This window comes from Salvia hispanica, chromosome 6, assembly GCF_023119035.1.
Source record: "Salvia hispanica cultivar TCC Black 2014 chromosome 6, UniMelb_Shisp_WGS_1.0, whole genome shotgun sequence".
Lineage (NCBI taxonomy): Eukaryota > Viridiplantae > Streptophyta > Magnoliopsida > Lamiales > Lamiaceae > Salvia > Salvia hispanica.
Genome location: NC_062970.1, coordinates 9,290,071 through 9,312,569, shown reverse-complemented (window position 1 = coordinate 9,312,569; position 22,499 = coordinate 9,290,071). Strand labels below are relative to the sequence as shown.

The window sequence follows — 22,499 nt, the reverse complement described above, 5'->3', positions numbered from 1 at the left end:
AAGTTATCAATGAAACCAGGTCAAAAATGTGGAAACTGTCTTGAGATTGGACACCATGATTCGAGGAATTGCAAAAAGGGGAATGAGAAGGCAAAACAGAGGCAGTGAGGATTTGGATAAAAATAGTTCGCTTTGTAGAGCACTTATGACTCATTTTTAGTACACTTTTCAGTGATTTTTATTTCAATTACATGTTTTGGTTCATTTATTGTGAACATATACTTATAGTGAAGTTGAAATATTATATAGTGTAGTAACTCTTGTGTACAATGATGTAAAACTGCTATATAGTGAAGCAAATATGCTCTGCAGTAAAGTAAATAGTCAACATAATATTGAATTTAATTGAAACGAATGAGCTTTATATTGAACTAAATGACAAATATTATGAACTATATCAGTTTCATACAAATTGTCATGAACGCTTGAAGCTTACAATCATTTTTCCACATCTATCTCCATGTTGTTGCTACATTCTTGATAATGCTTTGATGTTGTTGCCAAGTTATTCAATGATTCATGGTTTGTTTCCGACAACATTAACGCTCTGCAATACTTTGCTCTTAGACTTTGGAGTATTCCCTTGCTGCTTCTTTTAGCCAATACATTTCCAATCTTGTTCCCGCTCACCATAGTAACAGTCATCATATACTTCACTCTAAGGTCTATACACTCTTAGCATTTTACTTCACTGAAATGGATCACAAAACACTTCAATTTATGCATGGAATACTTCACTCTATGCACATTTTACTTCACTATAATGATAAAATAGTGCACTATAAGCATAGATCACAAACACTTCACTCTAAGCATAAAATACTTCACTCTACGCACGTTTTACTTCATTGAAATGATAAAATAGTGCACTATAAGCATGGATCACAAACACTTCACTCTAAGCATGTTTTACTTCACTGAAATGAAAAGCGGTGCACTATAAGAATGAATCACAAACACTTCACTCTATGCATAGAATACTTCACTCTAAGCAAGTTTTACTTCACTGAAATGATAAAATAGTGCACTATAAACATGGATCACAAACACTTCACTCTATGCATGGAATACTTCACTACAAGCACATTTTACTTCACTGAAATGATAAAATAGTGCACTATAAGCATGCATCACAAACACTTCACTCTAAGCACGGAATACTTTACTCTAAGCACGTTTTACTTCATGAAATGAAAAGCAGTGCACTATAAGAATGGATCATAAACACTTCACTCTAACTATGAAATACTTCACTCTAAGCACATTTTACTTCATTGAGATGAAAAAATAGTGTTTTATAAGCATGGATCACAAACATTTCACTCTAACCATGGAATAATTCATTCTAAGCACGTTTTACTTCAATAAAATGAAAAAAGGGTGCACTCTAAGCATGCATCACAAACACTTCACTCTAACCATGGAATACTTCAATCTAAGCACATTTTACTTCACTGAGATGAAAGAATAGTGCATTATAAGCATGGATCATAAAAATTTTACTCTAAGCATGGAATACTTCACTCTAAACACATTTTACTTCACTGAGATGAAAAAACCGTGCACTATAAGAATGGATCACAAACACTTCACTCTATGCATGAAATACTTCACTCTAAACACGTTTTACTTTACTGAAATGATAAAATAGTGCACTATAAGCATGGATCACAAACACTTCACTCTATGCATGGAATACTTCACTATAAGCACATTTTACTTCACTGAAATGATAAAATAGTGCACTATAAGCATGCATCACAAACACTTCACTCTAAGCACGGAATACTTCACTCTAAGCACGTTTTAATTCACTGAAATGATAAAATAGTGCACTATAAGCATGGATCACAAACACTTCACTCTCTGCATAGAATACTTCACTATAAGCACATTTTACTTCACTGAAATGATAAAATAGTGCACTATAAGCATGCATCACAAACACTTCACTCTAAGCACGGAATACTTCACTCTAAGCACGTTTTACTTCACTGAAATGAAAAGCAGTGCACTATAAGAATGGATCATAAACACTTCACTCTAACTATGGAATACTTCACTCTAAGCACATTTTACTTCATTTAGATGAAAAAATAGTGTATTATAAGCATGGATCACAACATTTCACTCTAACCATGGAATACTTCACTCTAAGCACGTTTTGCTTCAATGAAATGAAAAAACAGTGTACTCTAAGCATGCATCACAAACACTTCACTCTAACCATGGAATACTTCAATCTAAGCACATTTTACTTCACTGAGATGAAAAAATAGTGCATTATAAACATGGATCATAAACACTTCACTCTAAGCATGGAATACTTCACTCTAAACACGTTTTACTTCACTGAAATGATAAAATAGTGCACTCTAAGCATGGATCACAAACACTTCACTCTAGGCATGGAATACTTCACTCTAAGCATCGTATACTTCACGATAAATTGCATATACATCACGGTAAACAACATATACATCACTACAACCATAAATTACTTCACTCAAAGGCAAAATAGTGAGTGTAAGACCAAAACCGTACAATCACTGTAAGCACAATAGTATAGTTCACTATAAGTATTATATACATCACTATAATCATAATATGATTCTATGTAGAGTTAATATACTTTACTCATATGTCAAAAGAGTAAACTTACATTTCTACATTCTAGTTCATTGTAAACTGAAATGAATAGTCATAGTGCGACTCCATTGTTAACTAACTACATCACTATAAGCATAACATGACTCCATCGTTAAAGTGAAATGCAAAGAAAATCGGTTAAATGAATCGTTCCTTGAATAGATGAGCGGACGAACTTACGTTTATGAATTGAAGGCATTAGGTATGTTGAATCGAAGGCGGCGACAAAATGAGCAACCCGAGGAGGCGACGACAGAATGAGCAACCAATGGAAGTGACGACGGAGTGAATCAAATGAATTTTAGGCCCGCTGAAGAAGGCGACGACGACGGTAGAGAATCATTGTTTATGAGTGAGAATTGGTAGAGAATTCGAGCAGAAAAGGAAAACCGGTAGAGAATCGATGAAGAATTCGAGCGGAAGAGGAGAATCGATGGAGAATTTGAGTAGAAGAGATGACGGGCTGAAGAAAAATTATCTAAATGAGAGAAATTCATGTTTTACCCAGCTTTGTTTGTTAAATGACTATTTTACCCCTGCCTACTTATAGTGAACCAATTCTTGTGTATAGTGAAGTAATTTTCTATATCAATTTTGAAATCCTAAGCTGAATTTCAGCCCTTGATTTCTTAATCTTGTGGTTGAAATTTGTTCTCTAGTTATATACTTAAGGAGTACTTGCCCTATATCACTACTCTATACATACATATATAGAAAAATAAATTGATTGTTCTATAGTATATATACATGTATAGTGTATTCAGGTCATTACAAGTGAGGGAGATGTGAGAGATGAAAGAGAGTGGAATGAGAGAGAGAGAGTAGTATGTGCATCGTCTCTCATAATATCCTGTGGAATTATTTGACCTAGTGTTTTAAAACAGATTCAATATAATAAGTACCGTTTTTACAATTCTACCTATATAGTGTATATTATGAGTAAAATAATGTAGCTCGGGTAATTTAAATCACATCCATCCAATCCATAGGAATTAAGAAATTTAATGATCAATAATTTAAGGGTTTGTTAGCTATATATATAACACATCCCTATGTGTAGATGTATAATTTTAGATATAAAAAAAATAAAATTACCTTCTATGCAGATTCTATCTTGAATACTGATAATAAATCAAATTTGTATACTCATATCATATTAACTACACTGCATTCAATATTGTTAGAACTTAACATCAATAGTGCCCGCAGGGGCTTAGCGCAGTTGGTTCTGGGGGAGCAGATATTGCTACAAGGAGCTAGGTTCGAATCCCACTACTGGCGTGTGGGAGCTTCCATCTCTCAGGCACAAGTGTGAGGCCTTGGGAGATGGGCTCCTGTCAGGACAGTGGGTTGAAGGCCTCCTCTCTAACGGGCTGCTGTGTACCCTGATTGAACCCTCTCACAAACTGTCAGGCCGGGGTGTGGGGACGGCCAGGGTGACCGCATCACCTTATTGCTACAAGAACTTAACATCAATAGGTTTTTTTAATAAATACTTACCAAATTGTAGTTCTTATATCAAATTAGTTAGTTATGGATACTTAGTCTTTAAAATCACAAACTTTAACTGAAATTTAGTACTTTCCAAAAACTTTAAAATTTGTTGCATAAATTATAAACTTAATGTTTTGCAGTGAATTTTCCACGATGCTTTTACCCTATTAATGGGAAATTCACTACAAGCAATAAGTTCATGATTCTTTCTGATCAAATTTTATACGCTCCATCCGTTCTAACATAGTTGAGTCGTATTCCTTTTTGGATTGTTACAAGATAGTTGGGTCATTTTTTTTTTGGCAAAAACTTAATCCTCTCTCATACTATATTTCTCTCATTCTCATCTCTTACTTTACACTCTCTACTCTAAATTCTACTCCACATATCTTAAATCTCATGCCCAAAAAAAGTGCATCAACTACCTTGGATATAGGGAGTATATGGAAAATACAAAAAGTCTATGATTCTAGGCCGCCTTACTTAGAATTTTAATTCTTTATAATTTCTCACACAAATTTTTTATATTTTCTAATTAATAGTTTGCAATGGTATCCAGAAACTAAATATCGTGGGGTCGAATTAGATAATAAATAATTAAAATAATTATTTTCAATTAATTTTTTTATAAATATATATTTCAATTTAAATAATTTATATGAGTATTGATATTCTAAAAACATCATACTTCCTTCGTCCCGCTATAAGTGAAACGTTTTTTTTAATGGAATTAAAGTAAAATGATATATAGAGAGTTAAATGGAGAAAAAATAAAATATGTGATGAAACAAAAAACAAATAGATAATAAAGTACGATAGAGTAATTGTGTTATATTTTACTAAAAAAGTGACTTGAATTTATTAGGACGTCCCAAAAAGAAATACACAACCCTTATGGTGAGACTAAAAGAGTATACCTTTTCTGTAGCATCCCAAATTTTTAAAAATAAAAAATACTATTGGAATATATATGAATGATAAGGTTGGAAATTTAAATTATAAAACTAAAATTTGAAGAAATTATGAAATATTTCCTATGTAGATGTTGTTTATTTTAGATAAGTTTATTTATTGATCTATAAAAAAATATACTCCATTTAACACTAATGAAAATTATTAGAATAGAATATGTTTTTAATGGACTTATGAGAATTAATACAAATAAATAGAGAAAATAAAACTCAAAACCCATTTTACAATTATAAGCTAAGATATTTAATCTTTCACAAATTGTGCAGGCATCGAGTATCTTTTTTGATGCATTGTACTTCCTTTCCTTCTTTCCTTCTTCATTCTCGATAGCGCCTCCCCTGCCGTGATATGATGGGAGATTCCGGACTCTCTCTTGCTCACTTCCTTCTTTTATCTCTGCTCAGTCTCATCTCACACTGCGTGAGGCGGGGACGGGACGCAAACGCCGTAGGGTCGGAGCCTGATGAAATGAACTTTCCGGCGACACTCCGTGTCCGATGGTGGGGTCGGCTGACCCCGCTCGACCCCACCTGGATCCGCCGCTGATAACGTCACACCCTCGCAGGGCCGCGAATGGGCATTACCCCCTAGTAGCAGCGCACCACGTGGGGGTGGTGCGCAGTCTCGCTCCCCACCTCCCCACACCGCCACACTGAGAACCTTCGTGCAATGAGCCACCCGCAATGGGGTTTCGCCACCGTCTCATCTTGGCTAGACGAGACCGAACCATTTTTGCTTGCCCATTGCATGTGTTCTAAGTTCTTGATTTTTCCGACCAATTTTTAAGTTCATGGAAAATATCAAATGAAGCCAAAGTCTATAGTAATTTTAGAGACCGATAACCTTATTTAGAATTAATTCTTTTACAATTTCTCTCACAAAATTTCTTATTTTAAATCATATTACCTCCGTCCACGAAAATTCGTCCCGGTTTGACCGGACACGAGTTTTAAGAAATGTAATGGAAAATGAGTTGAAAAAGTTAGTGGATTGTGGGATCTACTTTTAAAGTATTAGTTTTATTCTCCTCCGTCCGCGAATAGGAGCCCCGGTTGGCCATTTTCATCCGTCCGCCATTAGGAGTTCCGGTTAGACATTTTATCTTGGGAGTATAAAAAATGACCCCACTTTTCCCTTAATTTAGAAGCTGCAATTAATTTTAATCCACTTTGATTGCAAATAATAATATAAATGGGTCCCACATTCCACTATCACACACTTAAATTATTACACTCAAACTTTTCTTAAAACTCACACCCAACTCAATTGGGACTCCTATTCGCGGACGGAGGGAGTAATAAATTGTTAGTAGGAATGAGTTAATGGAATATGGAGTCCACTACCAAAAATGGTAAAAGTGAAATGGGACAAATTTTGGGGGACGTACGGAAATGAAAAAATGGAATAAATTTTCGTGGACGGAGGTAGTAGTATTTATTACACATTTAATTTTCTTATTACGTCAAATGCATGTAATCAAATATTCAATGTGCTTTATTTTAAGAAATATCCAAATGACCATATTCATTTATCTAATTAATATACATTTATTATATGCAATGAATATTTTAAATAGGAAATTTAATAAAATTAATTGGTTCACAAAATCACAAACCTTGATCTAAAAAATCTAGCCTGACTTTACTCAATTATTTTATTTGACTTTTACTCCAAATCAAATATACACAAATTTAAAACTTTGCAAAAATAGATTAGGGAAATAATGAGATGAAGATAATTTATTTATTTTGAAATTATACCACATCCAACCAACACCACTATATCCCTAAACCCTCTCTATCTTACCCAAAAACTCTGCAACTAAAAACCAACAATGGCGATCATCTCTCTTCTACCCATCCTTCTCCTCTCTCTCCTTTCTCTCCACCTCTTCCTCCGTCGCAAATCCAACAAAACCGCCCCTCACGGCTACAAGCTCTACCCCCTCGTCGGAACCCTCCCGGATTTCATCCTCAACCGCCACCGCTTCTACGACTGGAACGCCGAAACCCTAGCCCGCTGCCCCACCAACACCTCCGTCTTCCGCCGCCCTGGCAAGGTCCACGGCGTCATCACCGCCAACCCCCAAATCGTCGAGCACATGCTCAGAACCAACTTCGACAACTATCCAAAAGGCCCCCGCTTCATCTCCCTCCTCCAGGACTTCCTCGGCGCCGGCATCTTCAACGCCGACGACCACCTCTGGATAATGCAGCGCAAGACCGCCAGCTACGAATTCAACACCAAATCCCTCCGCAACTTCGCCATGGACAACGTCGCCGCCGAGCTCCACAATCGCCTCATTCCAATCCTCAAATCCGCCGCCGAAACTAACGCGACGATAGATTTGCAAGACGTTCTCGAGCGATTCGCCTTCGATAACGTCTGCAAGCTCGCCTTCAACACCGATCCCGCCTGCCTCGGCGGAGACGCCACCGCCGGCGCCGAATTCATGCGCGCGTTCGAGACCGCCGCGAATCTCAGCTCCGGCAGATTCCTCTACGCCGTGCCGCGATCCTACCTAATCAAAAAATTCCTCAATCTCGGATCGGAGAAGAAGCTGCGAGAAGCAATCGCAACAGTGCACGAATTCGCCGATCAAATAATCGAAGCGAGGATTAAAAAGAGAAACGAGGAGAAAATCGAAGACGAAGACCTGCTATCGAGATTCATAGACAAGAGCGACAACATCTCCGGCGAGTTTCTGCGAGACGTCGTGATAAGCTTCATCCTCGCCGGCCGCGACACGACTTCAGCGGCTCTGTCATGGCTCTTCTGGCTGCTGTCGTCGCGGCCAGACGTGGAGGCGAAGATTCTGAACGAATTGGAGAGCATCCGCCGCGAGAGCGGGAAATCGATCGGAGACGTGTACAGCTACGAGGAGCTGCGGCGGATGCATTATCTGCAGGCGGCGATATCGGAGTCGATGAGGCTGTACCCGCCGGTGCCGATCGACACGAGGAACTGCAAAAACGAGGACGTATTGCCGGACGGGACGTTGATCGGGAAGGATTGGTTCATGTCGTATTCGGCTTATGCGATGGGGAGAATGGAGAGCATTTGGGGGAAGGATTGTTTGGAGTATCGGCCGGAGCGGTGGATGGAAAACGGAGTTTGCAAGCAGGAAAGCCCGTTTAAGTACCCGGTGTTTCACGGGGGCCCGAGAATATGCCTCGGCAGAGAATTGGCCTACATTCAGATGAAATCCATTGCTGCTTCTGTTTTGGAGAGGTTTCAAATAAGAGTGTTGTTGGAGAAGGGGACTTGTTCCCCTCAGTATTTGCTCTCTTTGACGCTCAAGATGAATGGCGGATTGCAAGCCAAGATTAACCACAGACTTCCTTAATTATCAGCAATTCTTATGCATTGTTTAGTTTGAAATACAAAATAATTAGCCATACTACTTGTATTTCTGTATATATATAATCATAAATTGATTCGAATATAACAATATTGGGTCGACTCATGAGTTCCATTACACCATCTACATCAAATCACAAGACAATTTTGTATTTATTTGTATCAATTGGGATGAATATGCATTGTTAAACATGGCTAGGAGGAGTTGGAGTTGGGAATGGCTTGTTATCATCAGCAGATTCAACATCTAGTTGTTGCCCTTCATCAGTGAGCTGTTGCAAGGGTTTATACTTATAGAAGTAAGCACATGTTACAAAGTATATGATGTTTATGACTTGAATTCCGGTGGCAAGCCAGTAATAGTAGTCTAGCTTCCCACGGTTGAGATTCCTATCAGGCAGCCAGTTCCCCGATTCCGCGGTGTATTTGTGCACCAGCGACACCATGAGGGTGCCCGTGTAGCTCCCGATCGCGATGGCGATCCAAAACAGGGCTGCTGCAGAGCTCCTCATGCTCTCGGGTGACTGGTCGTAGAGAAACTCCATGTGGGCAACGGACATGAACACCTCGGCCAATCCGTGCAGGCAATACTGCGGGACTAGCCAGAAAACTGTGATGGGGATTATTGCAGTTGGTTTGTCTAAGAGGTTGTGATCTGCTGCTGCTGCTTTTCTCTTCATTTCTATCAGTGCAGAGACGATGGTGGCGAGGATGTTGATCCCGAAGCCCACCCCCATCCGCTGCAGGCAGGTTAGGCCGGTGGGGTTGGCTGTGAAACGTCGGGCCAGGGGCACAAAGAGGCGCTCGTAGAGGGGGAGGCAGGAGAGGACTGTGAGGGTGCTGAAGATGGACATGCTTGCTGGTGGGATTTCGAATGAGGGTGACAGATGGCGGTTCATGCTTCGAGCTTGCACGATTGTGAAGCTTCCAAGATGGGAATGCGAGGCCACGTGTAGTATCCCTGCACCCCAGATTGGGAGGAGCCTGATCATGCTTTTCACCTCTTCAACTCTGTGGACTGTTGCTAGCCTCCATAGGTTTGGTTTTGATGTTGATTCTGATTCTGATCCCACCACTACGGCCGCGCGATCTAGCCATCTTCGGAATGATCAAATGTGTTAGTTAATATAACAATCACACATTGTGGAAAAAACTTGAGTGTTTGAGGTCTTACTTGAGTTGATTGGAGTGGAGGAGCCTCCCATCGGTGGAGATGGGAGCGTCGAGGTGTCTGTTCTCGTAGAGGGTGGTTGGGGGAGGGACAGGGACGCGTCGTTTCTTGATGGCTGCTGTGATGACTTGTACCACTCGGACATAGGGGCTCCCTCCTGGCTTGATTTTCCTGTACATTGAGGAGCCTAATAGGAATGCTATGAGGGATATTGCCATTGCTGCTGTTGGGATTCCGAGCCCCCAGCCCCAGCTGACGTGTTCTTGGATGTAGACGACGACTGTTGCAGCGAGCAGAGAGGCCGTTGCCATGCAGAAATAGTACCAGTTGAAGAAGTTCCAGCTTCTAGACTCTGTTTTCTCTTTGCTCATCTCCAGCTGATCTGCTGCAAATGTCATCACACACGGCCTAATGCCACCCGTCCCTAGCGATGTTAGGAGTAGCGCGAGGTAGAGGATCGAGAGCTGTTTGCTTGAGGCTTCCTGGCAATTCTCCTGGCTTGGACATGGTGGTGGTCTGAGCTGAGGCATCACTGCTGATACTGTAATTGCAACCATTCCCTATCACACACACACAAAAAAAGGGTTAGTTTTGAATCAGAATAGTATGCTTTTTTGTGATTGATTGAAGGCAGAGCAGACCAGCAAGTAGATGATGGAGCCGACGATGATGGTCCAAAAGCGGCCTGCGAAGGAGTCGGCTATGAAAGCGCCCACGAGGGGCGTGAAGCTCGACGTGCCGCTGAAATTGGTGAGGGTGTTGGAAGCCTTGACAAGAGGCAGGTTGAGCACCTGAGTTAGGTAAGTGATCATATTGGCATGAAAGCCAGCAGCAGCAAATTTGTCACATATTTCATTTGCTGTACCAACACAAGATGCATTTTGTTACTTTCTTTTGCATCTATCAACTTGTTATTACTACTAGTAAATTTGTGAAGATATATTACTAGCAAAGACCACCCTTTTGATTGAAAAACTAACATTCCTATTAAGTAGTAGTGTTAATTACACAAAGCAATCTCACCTAGGATGAATGGCATTGTCCTAATGCCTCCGAGCTGCTTCTTCTTCTTGCCATTGAAATCTGGGCTGTCTTCATTTTTGTGCTTCTCCACCTCAAACTTCTCCATCTCCAACAACTATGAGCTTAAGCCTACAAACGGTGAGAAGTATTTATAACCAGAATGTGGGCATATTTTGGAAGAATTACATGTGAACAGAAAGTAGTGATTGGTAGGGACAGAAGTGGTGGGCATGTGATAAGCCTACCTCTAATAAAATACTAGGTGTACTCTCATGCCAAGCTTGTCTTTATATGAATACTTCTACAAATGTAGTGACAAACATAAGGTGGTGACGTTTGCTTTTCCAGATCGAGCTCACAGCTTTTTTCATGATTGCAATAATGAATAGGTAGGATTGTGTCTATCAATAGCTCATTAATTCACGGTGAATTTTTTAATTAAATTTCCAATGGATAGCTACTATAGTTCATACTGTTACCTCGATCTTATAAGTTATAACTAATAATTCCTCCGTTCTACAATAGGATTCATATTTAGTATAGGCACGAATTTTAAAAAACGAAAACAATAATGGATTAAAAAAGTTAGTGGAATATGTGATCTATTTTTTTATTAGTTTTATAATAGAATGCGAGTAAAATGAGTTAATAGAATGTAGAACCTACTTACCATTTGTGGTGAAAATGAAATATACTGTAACTCATTTTGTAGGACGGATCGCAAAAGATAAAATGTGACTCATGTGGTGGGACGGAGGGAATAATTACTACCACGTGCTTATTTTACAGTCCAAAAACTGACTGATTTCTTAGAGCATGAAGAACCCTGGCCCGGATTTGGGCCGCAAGTCCCCTCTACGTCATCATTCCCTCAAATTAGGGGTTCCAGGCCACAACTCCATTAATACCGCAGGCCACAACTCGGGCCACAACTCAGGCCACAACTATTCATCTGCACTATTCACAACATATTTTAATCGTAAAATAGAATACGTTGAACAATTAAAACCGGGAAAATTTATTGTTCAGTCAGAAAATAAGAAAAGAAAATTACAAATCCTAGAAAAAAAAATTTACCAATCCTAGAGAAAGAAAATTACCAAACCTAGAAACAAGAAAATTACAAATCCTAGAAAAATGAACTACTTTTTCTTCATTTGTGCGCGAAGGTATTCGATCATCTCACGGTGCAATTCGAGCTCGTACTCCGACATTCTCGAGGTATCCCTCGATGTCAACTCCGTCAGCTGGCCCATACGCAACGTAATACTCATATCCGACATAAAGTCTGATATCTTGTCCAAGGAAGGATTGGGTGGCGGCGGCGGCATAGCGGAGTAGCTCGCAGTTGCCTTCCCCTTTGCTTTCCTCTTTGCCGCCTTTGTGCCCATCGGACGGCTTTCAGTACCAGGAGATGAGAGGAAGAAGTCATCGTCTGTCACGTTGAGGTCGATTGGCGGACCTCCTTCGCTTGAAGTGTAGTGTCCGGCGGCGACTTTGGTTCTCTTCGCCGCCGCTTCAGCCCCACCAGTGTACTTCGGGCTCTTTTCGACAAGCTTCCAAACGTCGAATTAGTTGAAGTGCTTCTTCCCGTCAGCGAAGAAATCTGCCTTGGCCTTGTCCACAAGGTCCATCTCGTTGTGCCCGCTCGGCCACATCCGGACTACGTTAGTCCACTTGCCATTCCACTTGTTAATCTCCTTCTGCACCCGACCCCAATGCTTGCGTAGCTTCACGTAGGTACGCTCGAACGAGCCTTCGGGTCGACCAGCGTTGTACTTATCCGCAATCCGCTGCCAGAACGCTTTGCCGCTTTGCTGGTTGCCGATCACAGCGTCCTCGGAAACGTCGACGTAGTTCTTGGCCAGCCACATTGTCTCCTGCGGACTGTACTTCTTCGGCCCATCCTCATCGGCAACCTTGCCCTTGCCCCTCCGTGGAGCTGGCTCCATATCGCTGATATCGTACTCATCAGTGCTAACCGGCGATTCCATGTCTACATTGGTAGGCGGCCCGGGACTAGGTGTTGCATCTGGATCGGGTGTCGGTGGCACTTGCCAGTTCTGGGAGTTCACGAAATCGTCCATTTGGCGTTGGTCGCTGTTAAACCAATCCATAGAACTCAAGAAGTCTTGAAATGCTAGAGGATTGAGAGAGAAGTGAGAGTTTGTGTGAAAGAGTTACAAAAAATGAGCAAATATAGTGTATAAATAGAAAACCAAAAAAAAAAAAAAAAAAAAAAAAAAAATTCGGTGGGGACTTGCGGCCCGGCCCGAACACAATTAACGCCGGGACGGGCCGCAACCGATGCGGCCCGGGCATGGATAACGCCGGCCGGGACGTGACGGAGGGAGAGGCCCCGGGACGCAACTGCGTCCTCGGGACCGGCCCGGGCCGAGCCGCAACACCATCCAACGCTGAACACGGCCCGGGACTCGCGAGTTGCGGCCCGGCCCCTATGCGTTATTCATGCTCTTAAGACTCAAGATAGATATTCAATACCAAATAAGTTAAATCCAGAGCTCGTCTAGGGAAACTCTTAACTCTGAGTCCATATCAACTTTATTCATTTTAGGGTTCATAACAACTAAATTGATGTAGTACAGTAATTTTTTTTGCAAAAGTTCTTTTATACTCCCTCCGTCCCGCTTTAGCAGTCCCATTGACTTTTCTATCCTCTTTTGTAAAAATGATAAAAAATAGTTAAAGACGAGAGATGGTAAATTAAGAGAGAGAATAATATAGAGAATAGTCTTATCTACATTATTGTCTCTCTTACTTTATCATTTCTCCACTTTAACTATTTTTTATTATTTTTATAAAAAGAGGTCGGAAAAGTCAATGAGACTGCTAAAGCGGGACGGAAAGAGTACTCTATTTCCTCTTTATTACAAACACTTTTTAAAATCGTGCCTAGAAAGGAGTGGTGGGACAGAGGGAGTATATTACTATGATTGGAATTTGAAATTACAAGCTTCCGATGTTCATATTTTGGGAAAGCATTTTCTTGATGCAGTTCATGTTTCGATTCAATGCAATTGCAATCTACTAATCTCTTTGCCTGTCTAGGGTGGTATAAAAAGCAGGGGCGATATAGTAATTTTGAGGAAGAAGGTGCTAATTTTGTGACATCTTGGCTTACGTAAAATGCGTCTACTGATTGAATAGGAATTGATCTGTTTCAAGACTCATAACTGCATAACAACAAAACTGCCTTCTCCTAATCATCACCGCATAAACTAAAAAATGAAACGTGTCTGTGCTCACAGATAGTCATCTCTATCCCCACCACTTCCATCTTCTTCTTTCCGCCAAAATCTGTGGGGCTGATTTTCAACATACATTGACTCTTCTTTCTCCACAGAAAAAAAAAATCTCCTCCTAAAACTTGACTATGAATTGGAGTATAAGTCATGATGTGCAGAAATTAAGGGAGAAAACAAGGGCGATTCATATCATGGTCACCGACTCAATAAATTAACAAGTTTGTTCTTCCATTTCCATATTTAACATTTCTGGACAAATGCTAATTATTATAAGCCCAAATATGAAAAAAATTAAGAGAAGGTAACAAGAGATGACAGACACCATCAAATTAAAAGGAACTTGCACGTATATTAGTATAAGATCCATGGTACATCACCAAACATCAGTCTACCTCTTCTCAATCTCCAAAGTTCCACTTACATAAGCAGTTAACAAAGTTATATAGTGATCTTCTCTCTAACCAAGGTTGCGCCTTACACTATCTACAAAACTGGTGATATCCTCGTATTTTTCACGCAGTTACAAGATGAGGGGCAGCCTTGAACGGAAGCATGCATGAGTAAGTGACGTACCTGACGCTGTCCATTAGTACAACAACAAAGATTCGTGACAGGGACTTCGTCCCCATCACGCCATCCACCTCAGCATCGGATACCTCTCTCGGATCAAAGAGCACAGAGACCACCATTGAAGATGAGTTTTTCTTTATGTTCAAGTCCTCTTTCTCTGATGTATGTTGTCCAGAGATGTTGTGAAATGGGATTGGATGGAGGATCCTCCTGTTTCTTGCCTTGCTTGGGTGCGTGGAATTCTTGCTCTCTGCTTCAGATATGTTTCTTGAAGTACTTGCTGGTACTATGGCTCCAGATGCAGAAGAAGCGGACACATCAAACTGGAATACTTCTGTGCACATACCAGCATTCAACATCGGCCCTAAGGACAGTAACAAAGGACAGTATTATGCTTTCTGGATAACGACAATTAGCATGAGCTCACGAGTAAGTTCACTAAGAAGTTCCTCAAAATGCATGGTCATATCTTTACTTGCGATTCAAGTTTTCAAATACGGAGTATTGAAGAACATAGAGGATAAAAGCAATGATTTGCAATCAAGACAGCATACATATAGGAGAACATGAAAAAAACATGCAAAAGAGCATTTAGTTTTTTACAAATACAAAGTCAAAGGTCTTGCCGTCTTGCACAGAAACCAGGATGGACATGAACAATAGCATATGCAAACCATATTGTGAACACAACTATTGTCCAATAGGACCTACAAAAGTAGTTCTACAACATGAGCTGGGAAGTTGTTCAAAAATTCAGGCAACCATCAAAATTCAAATAAAAAGGGAAAGATTGCAACTATATTTTGCTCTTGACAATTTTAGCAACAACATAAATTAGTGAAGTTGTTCAAAGATTCAGGCAACCATCAAGATTCAATAAATAGGAAAGATTGCAACAATATTCTGCTCTTGACAATTTTAGCAACAACATAAATTAGTTTTGAAAAAGTCACATATAAAGAGTCATAATTACCGGCCAGGCCTTCACGGAACCACTGCTGAAGCCTGCCATCAGCTGCTGTTGACTTTGTACCATCCTGATCGGCCGCACCAAGAGCTCTTAAAAGGGGATGTCTAGCACCATTTCTTCCAACATCCTGACCAGGAATTGCAGGAGCTAAATCTGGAACTGCCAGACCAGTCTCACCACTTCCATGCTGGTTAGATGCCATAGCTTTTTCACTTGCCAAAATGGAATGGATGATTAAGTTCCCGTCAATCTTGACAAGCTTATCGTTCCTGGGAACATACAACGATGCTGCAAGAGGTTCACTTCCATTTCTCAAGCGAACAGATTCATCTGCACTTGGATCCCCTGGACTCCCCTGACCTCTTTGACCATAATGTACACTACTATTACTACTATACTCTCTTCTACCACCATCTTTCTCATCAAACTCAGTACCATTTACCATCAACACTCTCCCACTATGTTTCTCACTAAACCCACCTGCCTTATAACTTTCTCCTCCGGCGAATGCTTCCCTAGCCCCTCCATATCGAACATTAATCATTGGAGCCAAGCCTCCGAACAACATTATGAAAAACAGCAAACCAAGAAAACTAACACCAGCAACCTTCTTGGTCTTAGGCCCATCGTTCTTCTTGCTTTCCGTCCTCTTGCTCGTCTTTGATCCCTGCACTGGCTGCTGCGGTTTCAACCTAGGGATTGGTACCAAGGGCACTTGAGAGCCCTGCGACTTCATCATATAAGGTTGAGGATATGGCATCCATGGGTACATCATGGCTGGATGTGTGTACATCCCAGGAGGAGGAGCCGCCATAGGGGGAGGCGCAGCAACAGCAGGGGGAGCGGTGGTGCCGCTGCCACCACCCATTTGTTGCCTCAGAGTAGCATTTTCTGCCATGAAGTACGAAATCTTCGAATTTAGATCTTGAATTGTTGAATGCATGCTCCTCACTTTGTCTTCCAACTCCTCTACGTAATGTTTCTTCCTCTGTCTAGACAATTGAGCACTCTCCCGATTCCTCAACAACCTTGCCTTTCTTCTCTCATCCTCCTCACTCAACCCCTCGTTACTATTGCTACTATTGTTATTCTCTGCATTACAGTTAGATTTCCTAAACTTAATCCTTGAGTCACTATGCGTCAAATCCTCACCTTCTTTTTTCCTTTTCAGCAAAGAAATGCTGCTAATCTTACTAGCCGGCTCCTCTAACTTAATCTTCTCATCAACAACACTATTTCTAACCGAACTATTACTCGAATTAGGCGAAGAAATTACCGATCTGACGACACAATTATTTGAATCATCCGACACATGTGACTCAAAATTCCCGGAACCCTGCGAGTCCGGCGAGGGGCAATTCAAATCCTTCCCGTCACCATCGCAATTATCAGCGCCGCCGCGATTCGATCCGTTCGATTCCGGCGAGGGCATGTTGAGATAGCCAGAAATCTGATGCGACTCTGTATCTGGAGAAGCGGAATTCATAAGCCCCGATCCATCGCAGCTCCGAATGCCAGATACATCCCCATCTCCGGAAATGTGGCGCAGCTCCGACGACGACGATTTGAAAACATAATGCATTTGATCGTAATTGGACTCAAATTGGGCGAAACTTGGATCCACTCCGAATTGGGAATGAAACTGGCGCATCTGCGCGGGATTAAGGAGGTGATCGAGATCTTCGGCAGATGGAAGGCCGAGATCATCGAAGGAGAAATTGAAATCGAGATCCTCGAGCACGACAGCGTCGTCTCTATCGTTTTCCCCAGACACACCGTCGGCTAGAGGCGCAATTTGCAGGCCAGAGACGAAATCATCGAATTCCGGCGGAGGATCCGTCGGTATATCCAAGGCAACCACCGTAGCTTCAGCCATTTCGTCGGAGTGTGTGCGAAATTGGAGAAATGGGGGAAATTTTGCAGGTTTTAGGAAAGGGAAGACTCTAAACTCCTAACGACTGACTTATACTTATATCATACGCGCTCGTTGGTCGGTGAATTGCACGCATCTCTCATTTTCCACAAATAAGTAAATGAATGTTGAAATAATTATACTAGTAGATTTCATGAGTTAATTTATGATAAAGGATTTACCATACTTAAAATTATGTGTGCATACCTAAAAATTTAATTTTCATACCTTTTACGATATTATTTACCCAAATTAATTCCAAGGTAAAATTCAATTACGTTTTTTATGACCATGTTAAGTGGGATTTACGCCTATTATTCGTTGTAATTTAACAACCATGCTATTTTTATCATTTTTTCCTTAAACCACGCAATGGAGAATATGTCAAAAACTAGTGATACTTTTGTTAAAAAGGTAATTAACGATTCTTATAAACTCTATTTATGATTTTTTTTTTTTTTGTGTAATATTCTGACAAAATCTGGTTCACTAAGACAATTTATGATCTATACGACTTTTTTTCTCTACCATTTGTTTTTACTACAATAATTTTGCCTGCTTTAAATTATAAGATTCCTTTTCTTCAAAGTCATTTAATGAGAGTATATCTACTAATACTGTGTATCCTTTGACCTGTGGTTGAAAATTCGGACCATATTAAATTTGCTAATTTGATTTCATCGATTGTAGATTGTGATAGTGATCTATAGGCTGTGGTGCGAAATCATTAGTAATTAACTTTTTCTATTAAAAGATAATTCATTTTTCCATAAACAACAATTGGAAGTATTCATTTATTTTACTTGCGAACAATTGCAAATAATAAATGATCATTAATGCATAAATTAATCCCTTGTGTTAACCGACCTAGTCCGTTGAGACGTAATTCATCATCTTAAGTTGGGTCTTTGGTGTTTAATTTGGGGATACAATTAATAATGATCCATACGAATTTTATTATTCCTTAGTTAATTTCAATAGTGATGCTAACAGCTTCAGTATAGTGATACACATAAAACTTTAAGAATTATTTTTAAAATATTTTAATAAAATTATAGTAGTAAGTTATAAGCTATTGATAACATTTAAATGCTAATTATTAATTTTTATACTCCATTTACTAACTTATTTTTTTGTAGGATCTCATATATGACTGCGCAGTTTTATTGTATCATCTTTTGTAAATGAAAATTAACATTTTACAATGTAACGTAAACATTTTTAAATTAATAAAATAAGATCAAGATCATAGAGAAAAATTAAATGAGATAGAGATATAAAAATATAAAATAAGAGAGATATAAATCGAGATAGAGAAAAATAAAATAAGATAGAGATATAAATCGATATCGAGATCGATAAAAAGATGTTAAAATATCATCAATAAATAATAAGATTCATTTTATTAAAAATGGAAATGTATTATAAATATATAGAGATTAAATATGATAGATATATCAAAATGCAAGAAAGCATAATTATTGTCATATCTAATATAAACGCAACCTACAAAATAGTACTATATGCTAAATGTTCAATTTTGTTTTATCATTTATGGGATTTATTTAAAAATATCTTAATATCTAGATAATTATTATTTAGAGATTATCATTTTCTTTTTAGAATAATTAAATGTTCTGCAAAAGAAAGTCTGGCGATTGAAATATTCATATGACAGCAGAAGTTAATTACACATCACTCATCTATGTGGTATTTTTTCTTACTTAATTTGTCCACTAATTTAGAATTTTTACTCTATAGATAAATGACCCGGAATTTCATTTGCCACCAATGATTCAATCGCCTGAATTTTTACATAACGTTTTGTTCTCAAAATGATGCGACAAACTTGACCAACCACGTCGCATGCAAATCGTAATTCCCGCAAAAGCATACCACAATATTAACTATCTAAAAACATTTCAAAGAAAACTAGTACTTATATCATATTTACATTTATAAATTAGATAATTTTGTAACTAACCTATCTGCTAAAAAACATTCCACGGTATTTGGTTCCATTTTCATTTTCAAAGGCCATATGACACATAACATCAATTAAATTATCTAATACAAACCCAATGTGTACAATATAGACAATATTAGTATCATATTTTTCGAATGATCATATAGTCACGACTCACGTATACGATAAGATTGAAGATCAACTTATTACTAGTATTTTGTATTCCTCCTGTAATAGATCTTAATAATAATTGTAATTATTATATGTTTTGTTATTATATTTCATTGTACCTCCGTCCGTCATTAGAAGTCTCATCTCTTGGAGGCAAGGATTTTAAGAAATGTTAAGAAAAGTAGGTAGAAAAAAGTTGATGGAATATTAGTCTCACTTGTATATATTACTTTTAAATAAAATGTGAGTGGGTGAGTTATTGGAATGTGGGACTCTATTACTATCATTTGTTTATGATAAAAGTGAACTGGTGGACTAAAATGAAAAAGAAAATGAGAATATCACTTGTAGACGGAGACGTACGAAATTGGGGGCAAAGAAGAAAACGTGAGCGCGTGGGGGAGCGTTTTGGAAAGTGTGATGGTGGTGGAAAGAGAGAAGGCATGGGTTGTTGGTAGGGTTTAAGAGCGCCACATGTATTGCGTAACTTCCTCGTTACTTACTTAAACGTGTGAGATATGATGAGGTGTTGGTTTTGTTTTTTTTTTTATCACAAGCAAAACTACAATCATCAAAAATCAATAATTCGCGGCTCTATTTTTTTGACGTCACATTATTAACTTCAATTTCATCCACAATTTCTAGAAATAAGAAAGGAGTAATAAAAACAAGAGCACTTAATTTTTATTTTTCGACGGCATTGGTCTGGTCCTTCTTATATAGTTCGACCGTTAACAAGTTTTTAATGCTCCTAGTTCAGCTCAGACTCAATACTGAATAGTATGCACCTTCCTCTTTTGATGAAATCCGCACACTTGAATCTTCATTTATCCTCTTTAAACTTGAATCCATTTAAGTAGACAACTCTTTTTAGTAGAATTCAGATCCATTTTACAAGCTGCGTTAGTGGTTAGCGGTAGGTGACCTAAGTGCTAAACCCACTCACTTTACTTCTCTGATCAAATTTCTAAAATTCAACTAGTATTCACCATTTTTGTAAGTATTTTCTATAGTATGTTGTACTCCCTCCCTCCTCCCGTCTGTGCATATGAGTTCCGTTTTTACATTTTGGTCCGTACGCGAATAGGATTCCCGGTCATAATTACTATAAATGCAGAGGTCACACATTCCATTAACCTAATCCACTCACATATTATTTAAAATTAATACTATATACAAGTGAGATCCATATTCCACTAACTTTCTTCTACCGACTTTTTTTAATATTTCTTAAAACTCGTGCTGAAAATAAATGGGATCCTATTCGCGGCATAACCATTAGCTAAGCATGAAACTCTTTAGCAACCATTTCCAGACTTTGGTTTTTCGGAGTATTAGCATTTATGTCTAATTAGGTCACGTGAAGGAAGGAAGTATTATAAGATCCATACACGGTCTAGGTTCAAACTGTTATCTATAAATTTGGTTAAAATATAATATGATCAAATGTGATTAGGTATCCACACTCGTACAAAAGTATTACAACCACGTTATTGCGTATTACTCTCTTAATCCCATAATAGATGTCACACTTTCCTTTTTAGTTTGTCTCACAAAAGATGTTACATTTCCTTTAATGGAAAGCTCTTTCTCACATTTATATAAATATATTATTTTCTCTCTCCACCTAACACTAAAAAAAACATCACCTAAAATTCCGTGTCAATCCCCAAATGTGCCATCTATTATGGGACGGAGGGAGTAATTAATCACCTCAAAAACGTAAAGTTCATCATCTGAAAATTTTAGGATATCTGTGACTATGAGCATCGTTCTTGTTTAGTCCATCTTAGTGTACTCCCTCCGTCCCAAGATAAGCGATTCGCTTCTTTTTTGCACTCGTTTTGAAAAAATAATATAAAATAGTTAAAGTGGAGAAAGTGTAAAGTAAGAGTAAGAATTATGTAGAGAAGAGTTCAAAAATAATTTTGTTAAACTTCATTGATTCAAAATTGTTATATTGCCTGAAAACATACTTTAGGGCCTTCAAGTTATTAACTTAAAGGTTCGTGTGCCAAATTTTCTTATATGCTGGGACAAATGGGTAGGAATTTGACTGAAGTGAGAAGATGATGGAGAAGGAATCACAAAATCTATCCTACAATCTGCAGTCGATGATTAGATGCTAGCATGATGAGCGTGACTTCACGAATATGTTCCTCTTTCTTTTCGCCTAGGGAATGTGTTCTTACACTCGGATTGGTTTGTTGGTTGGGATTTTTGTTTGTTGTAATTTTTTGGTTTGCTTTGTGAAGTAGATTGATTTTTTTAGTTCACACAAGTGTTTTTGGTTTGATCGGATATCCCTTGACTTGGTTAGGACTTGTATGGATTTGTCTTCGTTGTTGGTTTTTTTTTTATTGTACCAGGTCCTTACCGACTGCTTTATTGAACTCGTGATCGAACTCACGATCACTATCTTTGGTGATTTATAACTATAGAGCGGTAGTATTTTAAATAATCATGTGGATGAATCAGATTAAATATCATGATATTTAATTTCCCGAATTTTTGGTTCATCTGTGGTACTTTTTGTCATGAAAATGAAATTTTAGGAATGCAAATACACTTGGTTACGTAATTAGGATTGCGATAATACCTCATGAACTCTTTCCAATCGTCACTCCCACTCTTTATTATCATTGTACGTACTATGATTTTAACTAGTGGGGCAACTCATTTTAGATGTGATTAGTCACTAGTAGCACTATTTTTCTTACTAAAAGGAAAATTAATACAACAACGTTAAGGCTGCCATATCATTGAAATTAACAAGATGGCAAAATAGATATCTATTAATGCAAAGCATTATTTGATCGACTAATTCAATTAAGAGATAAGTTCCCTAAGCGCAACTTCTTAATTATAGTACTATGAATTATCAACTTCAATTACACAATGGATATAATTGATATGATCATTAGATAATTATTGTTTGGGCGATTTATGATATATATATATATATATATATATAT

At 38.7% G+C, this 22,499-nt stretch overlaps 4 protein-coding genes across 6 annotated transcripts; 1 reads left to right on the top strand and 3 right to left on the bottom strand.

The window, feature by feature from the left end:
- The first annotated feature begins 6,881 nt into the window (after positions 1-6,881).
- Positions 6,882-8,577, top strand: LOC125193729 (cytochrome P450 94B3-like). Its single transcript, XM_048091596.1, has one exon. The coding sequence runs from the start codon at positions 6,950-6,952 to the stop codon at positions 8,459-8,461; it is 1,512 nt and encodes a 503-aa protein (XP_047947553.1). The 5' UTR covers positions 6,882-6,949; the 3' UTR covers positions 8,462-8,577.
- A 23-nt stretch (positions 8,578-8,600) lies between these two features.
- Positions 8,601-10,871, bottom strand: LOC125193728 (protein NRT1/ PTR FAMILY 3.1-like). Of its 3 annotated transcripts, none has more exons than XM_048091593.1 (4): positions 10,670-10,871; positions 10,288-10,505; positions 9,650-10,206; positions 8,601-9,573 (listed from the first exon to the last, which is right to left on the bottom strand). In XM_048091593.1, the coding sequence occupies exons 1-4, from the start codon at positions 10,773-10,775 to the stop codon at positions 8,661-8,663; spliced, it is 1,794 nt and encodes a 597-aa protein (XP_047947550.1). In that variant the 5' UTR covers positions 10,776-10,871; the 3' UTR covers positions 8,601-8,660. The 3 variants fall into 3 exon arrangements, with proteins under 3 accessions (XP_047947550.1, XP_047947551.1, XP_047947552.1); XM_048091594.1 differs by having other exon boundaries at positions 10,288-10,437; positions 10,670-10,777; XM_048091595.1 differs by having other exon boundaries at positions 10,288-10,413; positions 10,670-10,777.
- Positions 10,872-11,811: 940 nt separating this feature from the next.
- Positions 11,812-12,786, bottom strand: LOC125194649. The gene is made up of 2 exons (XM_048092896.1): positions 12,280-12,786; positions 11,812-12,225 (listed from the first exon to the last, which is right to left on the bottom strand). Exons 1-2 carry the CDS (start codon positions 12,784-12,786, stop codon positions 11,812-11,814), a joined length of 921 nt encoding a protein of 306 aa, XP_047948853.1.
- A 1,478-nt stretch (positions 12,787-14,264) lies between these two features.
- LOC125195793 (bZIP transcription factor 17) lies at positions 14,265-17,404 on the bottom strand. Its single transcript, XM_048094030.1, has 2 exons — positions 15,479-17,404; positions 14,265-14,869 (listed from the first exon to the last, which is right to left on the bottom strand). The coding sequence occupies exons 1-2, from the start codon at positions 17,349-17,351 to the stop codon at positions 14,448-14,450; spliced, it is 2,295 nt and encodes a 764-aa protein (XP_047949987.1). The 5' UTR covers positions 17,352-17,404; the 3' UTR covers positions 14,265-14,447.
- Between the last annotated feature and the right edge of the window lie 5,095 nt (positions 17,405-22,499).